Source organism: Hyposmocoma kahamanoa, unplaced genomic scaffold (assembly GCF_003589595.1).
Source record: "Hyposmocoma kahamanoa isolate Upper Pololo Valley unplaced genomic scaffold, ASM358959v1 263, whole genome shotgun sequence".
Taxonomy (NCBI): Eukaryota; Metazoa; Arthropoda; class Insecta; order Lepidoptera; family Cosmopterigidae; genus Hyposmocoma; species Hyposmocoma kahamanoa.
The window spans coordinates 2925055-2930396 of NW_020653766.1; the positions used below are offsets into that span (position 1 = coordinate 2925055).

The 5342-nt window shown below is 35.0% G+C and overlaps 1 protein-coding gene across 1 annotated transcript; it reads left to right on the forward strand.

The window, feature by feature from the left end:
• Window positions 1-1038: 1038 nt before the first annotated feature.
• LOC113228970 lies at window positions 1039-3857 on the forward strand. Its single transcript, XM_026462429.1, has 2 exons — window positions 1039-1077; window positions 1217-3857. The coding sequence occupies exon 2, from the start codon at window positions 1494-1496 to the stop codon at window positions 3825-3827; it is 2334 nt and encodes a 777-aa protein (XP_026318214.1). The 5' UTR covers window positions 1039-1077; window positions 1217-1493; the 3' UTR covers window positions 3828-3857.
• The last annotated feature ends 1485 nt before the right edge of the window (window positions 3858-5342 follow it).

Consider the following 5342-nt stretch of genomic DNA (forward strand, 5'->3'; position numbering starts at 1 on the left):
TCCTTGGTGCATTCCATTACTTCAAATTAAATTCTACTTTGCATTATTCGCCATGAATAAAACAGAATGTAAAAAGACCGTCAAATTGTGACTTAAGTGTAAAACTTACGATGAAACAGAGGACTTGCTGGAAGTTGTTTTATAATTATTTTTATATAGGTAACCTTATTAATTTATAACTATTAATTTATTGTTAAATATAGAAAATCTCTTTTTAAGCTGTAGTATAAAGAAATTTGTCCAAAAAGATGCCTAAAGTACAGGTATACATTTACTTAGTTTAGGCATCGCAATTACACATTAGATGCTTATATTTAAATGTATAGCTTTACCTACTATAATATCTTTATTTACATTCGTTTTACTTATATTGTATTAGATTAAGTTATATTGAAATAAATTTATCTTATCTTATCTTATCTTAAACGGTTCCTAAAGTCTCACCTCTTAGATCATCAATAAAATCCAACATATGAACATAAATAAATATCTCTGCAGTTACATGATTCGCGGTGTACGGATAAACCTATTCAGGTTTTTGTTGTACCGCTATGTTTTAATTTATAAGTTTTCTTTTTGTAAAAATTTTAAGATAAATAAAAAAAATTATAAGTTTTCAAAATAAAACCAGATTGTAAAATACTTTCAAACTACAAACTGCCATATCTCAAAAGTGACTTGTGCATTGGATCCTTTTTGTTTAACCACGTCCATGTGCAATAAAGAATATTTTATTAATTCATACAAAATTGTTATATCCCTATTGGAAAACCCTTTAATATGATTTGGGCAAACTATTATTGAAAATCAAAGTTTATAGGCAATTTATTTAAAGAAATAGGTTTAAAACTAACTCGAAACTCTTCGTGATATTATCAAAAAAGTATAAATATAAAGAATAAAAGAAAATCTATCAAAATGAAAACGTCAGTGTTCAAATCAAATGATGTAAAATCATGGTGTTAGAATTGATTATCAACAAACTGTGATATTTTAATGTAAAAGCAACAAATGTAGTTTTCATCGAAAACCATTCTATGGAGTAAGGACAATATCCAAATGTTGTATCCCATATTTGTAAGCAAATATTATTCCTATGAAAAATGTTGATATAAGTAATAACCCACTATATTATGAATTCGACAAATTCGAACACAAACCAGAACCACACACAAATAGAAAGAGTTAATCGAGCAAATCAAATAAACACTTACAGGAAACCGACGGTATGGATCGAGATATCAGAAGACCAACTTCCAGAAAACTTGAGAACAGATGATAACGAACCAAAGGTTATTGAATTCTGCAAAATAATAAAAGAACGTGAAACAGACAACTTGATCATACTCAAAGAACAGTTGCTCAACAACAATGGTCCACCCGATTCAAGTTTGCCCCCAACAGCATACAGTTGTATTTTCTGGAATGAAATCGATTTAAGCCCTCAAGGTTCTGAAAACGTAATAAAAGAACATTACACTGTACTAAACACGATGGATCCAAACAGCGAAGACTTAAGCATAGAATCTTGTGAAAAAATACATAAACAATTATCTCAAAAACATGATAAGTGCTGTGTAGATGCACAGGTAGCTTGTGCTATGTCGCAAGAGTTTTTAGAATTGCTAAAACACGTTATAGAACAGAATCCAAATAGCGAAACTCAATGTAAACCACGAAATTTTGATACGGAGGTCGATACTCAAACTACCAGTTATCATACCTACAAATATGTACAAGATTTTGGAAGAGTAATAGAAGCTTATCCTATGTCTTTTGAATGGTTTTCGAAGAAAACAGATGGAAACGAAAAGCCCCCAAACCACAACAACGATACTACAAAAGACACTTTATTAGAAAATAGAAGCAATGAAAACGTTCCGTTAGGCTCTTCACATTCAACAACTGTTAAAAATGTATGCAACATTAAAATACCAGCGAGTGCAATTCCTTGTTTGCCACTTTGTCCACCACCACCTTGCCCACTACCGCCTCCTTGTCCACCACAATCTTGCGATCCGAATACCTTAAAAATTAAATGTTCTTCAGGAGGCATCAATTTCAAATTACAATGCAAAAAAGTTCCAATAGACTGCCAAAACACAGATATCAGATATGAATGCGAGCTAATAGACGAAGGAAAGTGTTTAGATAGCAAAATTTTGGAATCTTGCGATTTAAAATGTGAACAAATAATAGCTGCACATAATAGTCAGTTGTTTGTCGAGACCTTAGAAGACGTCAATGATCCTATAAAAGCAGAAGAAGTAGATAATCAAAAGGATGATAAAAAACCGCAACAAAAAGTAACTACTATGATATGTTCGAAAGATGGTGTCGATTTTAATATGAAATGTAAAATGACGACACCAGATCCAGATTTTCCGGCTGATATACGATTTATATGTGAGGTTGACACTGAAGGCGGCAAACAGACAGTGACCCCGAACGAAATCTTGAGTACCTCTATTAGATGCAGACAAGTATTTAATGTAATAGACGATTCAGCGACGGGCGATGAGAATGCTAATGTAAATCTTAGAAACGAAAACGAGACGAACACAAATGAAAATTCTAGTCAATGTTTGGAAGACAAGAGAAGTGAACACAAAACTAAAGACACTAAAGAGAATGAAACATACACATCTCGTTCCAAACCTAAGATAGACAGAGAAGAACATGAGTGTGATAAGAGTGATTTATATGACTCGGCAAATTTTGTTAGGCCAAACAAAAATACCGAACCTGAGCGTTCTACGGTTTTAGAAAACCATGGCAAGACTGTGAATATACTCAGAGCAGCAACTACTGACATATTATGTACAATAAGTAATGCAACAAGCGAACTTTGCGAAAATAGTGCGACTAAAATTCTAATAAAGGATTGTACAAAAGAGGATAAATTAGAATGTGTTGATGCAGTAAAAAAATCATGTGAAAAACTAATTGAAACCGTTTGTCAAGGTACACAAGAACTAAAAAAATTAAGCATAGAAACACTGGATAATTTGGCTAACCAAAGTAAAAAGTACATTTGTTTTGAAAAAGAATGTGGAAGTGATGAATTTTCAGATCCAAAGTTACATAAAATAAGAAGGCAGTCATCTAACCACTACATGATATTAATAAATAAATCCGCCAAGAATATTAACAACGACATGACAATCAAAAATATAAGAAATGAAACATCACAGCAGAGAGATGAACTTCAAAAAAATAAAACATCATCGGTGAAGTTAACTAACGAAATCAAAAAATGGCCACAGGATGAAATTGAAAAAACTATTGTCACTGTAAAGAAATCTTGTGAGGGTCTGTATGATAAAATGTGTAAGACTACACAACAATTGGGTGCCAATACATCAAAGGCGTTTAATGAAGTTTCTAGCAAGAGCATGAAATGGTTTGATAGCCCTGGTAGTAATGAACCGAGCACAGGTACGAAAAATGTTAAAAAAGTGTTGAGCGGATTGTCGATTTTCCATAGTGAAGAAGAAACAGAAACAACACAATTAGAAGACAATCTACCTTCTCGAGCGAAATGGACAGATTCCATACACTTTGCTTTAACTTCACTGGGTGATACGCTTAAAGAAATAAAGCCAGATTGTTCAGAAAAAAGTTCTCCATATGACAAACCTTCGCCGCCTCGACAAATGAAATATGATATTGAGACTGAAGAATCTACTCCTATAAGCAATATGTTTGCTGCGTTGAAAGAGAAAATATGCAGTATGTTTTATGACCAAAATGAATCTGAAAGCACTGGCACGAGCTCCAGTTACTCTGATGATTCGGATTTAAGTGATGAGCAACCGAACGATTAGGTCTTCTTTGCTAAAATAAATAGGTGTATAGAGCCCTCTGTCTTTATTCATTGCTCACCATTGAGTTACCAGCAAATGGACGTCGGTTCTATTTCAAATTCAAATATGTTTATTTCAGATAAAGATCCATATAGTGTTATAAAATATCAAATCAAAATTTTTATTGAATTGATATTTAATTATTTTTCATGTGAAATTACTCCACTAGTTTGTTATAATTATAAGTACAAAGATCGAACACTCAGAAAAAAATTCTTTCGACCTGGTCGGATTCGAACCGACGTCTTCTCTTTGTATTAATAATTTTAGGATCTAGAGTTAGTATTAATTAATTTTATATAATTTAAAACGATACAACTAAATGGCGGTGTGGAGCTCAATGCATCTACGCAGAAGTGGCGAGTTCCACCGATCTGTGAACACACACAAGATGCTATTGGAGCCCCCGCGGAGGCGCCTTATAGAGCACACCTTTTCCTCACGAGTCTCGGCAAACATCCCCGAAGCACTACACCTCCACGGTAGCCCCATCAGTTCCCTGAATGCGTTATTATATTGAACACGCAGGTCGCTGAATGTCCGCCTCGAATACGCGACTGCACCCCACAGACTGCATGTGCAAATCTGCGAGCAAGCATATTACTCCGACCAGCCAGCGACCTGCGCTCCCTCTCTATATCACAATTGTCATTGAGATCCTCCGTGACCCAATGACCCAAATATTTAAATTTAGACGCCATATTTAGCTTTACTGAAAATTACTTGAACGCAGGAGTAATGGAGCAGCCTTTATTGCAAATGTCGAATTTTGTACAAATACACACAAGAAATAATAAAGAGCTGGACAGATACGTACACACATCAAAAAAAGTTTGCGATCACTTCGAAAAACTGAAATCTTTTTTGTTACTGTAGATTATATTATGATTTTTTCTTCTTTTTAGATTCTTTATTTAAAAATAAATTAGAACATAAAACAATGACCCCGTTCAATTGTTTTTTCATATAAAAAGGCTTTCAGTCCTAGCTTACGCTCATTCAGAAATCTGATTTAGTCAATTATAAGCGATTCAAGATATTTTTCGCGGAAAGTTGTGATTGAAAAAATGCCAAGAGGATTATCAGAGGTTTTACGAGCTAGAATAGTAACTTTGAGGGAAGAAGGATACACCACGAGAGTAATAGCACGCAGACTTGCTATATCCCAATCCTGTGTCGTGGCTACGTTGCAGAGGTATCACGGAATGGGGAATTTAGCTGACCGACCCCGCAGCGGTCGCCCAACTGTTTTGACAGCTGCCCAAAAGCGCTATATTAGATTGCTGGCAGCCCGTGATCCAACAATCAACGCCACTAAAATAAAAGCAGAAGTCAGGGCCGCCTCTGGGCTTGAAGTTAGCACGCAGACCGTTCGCAATTGCTTGCGCCAGGCTGGATTACGAGCACGGAGGTCTTGGCGAGCTCCGCTCAATTCCCGGCAACGTCAACAACGAAGATTGCAGTGGGCTAGACTTC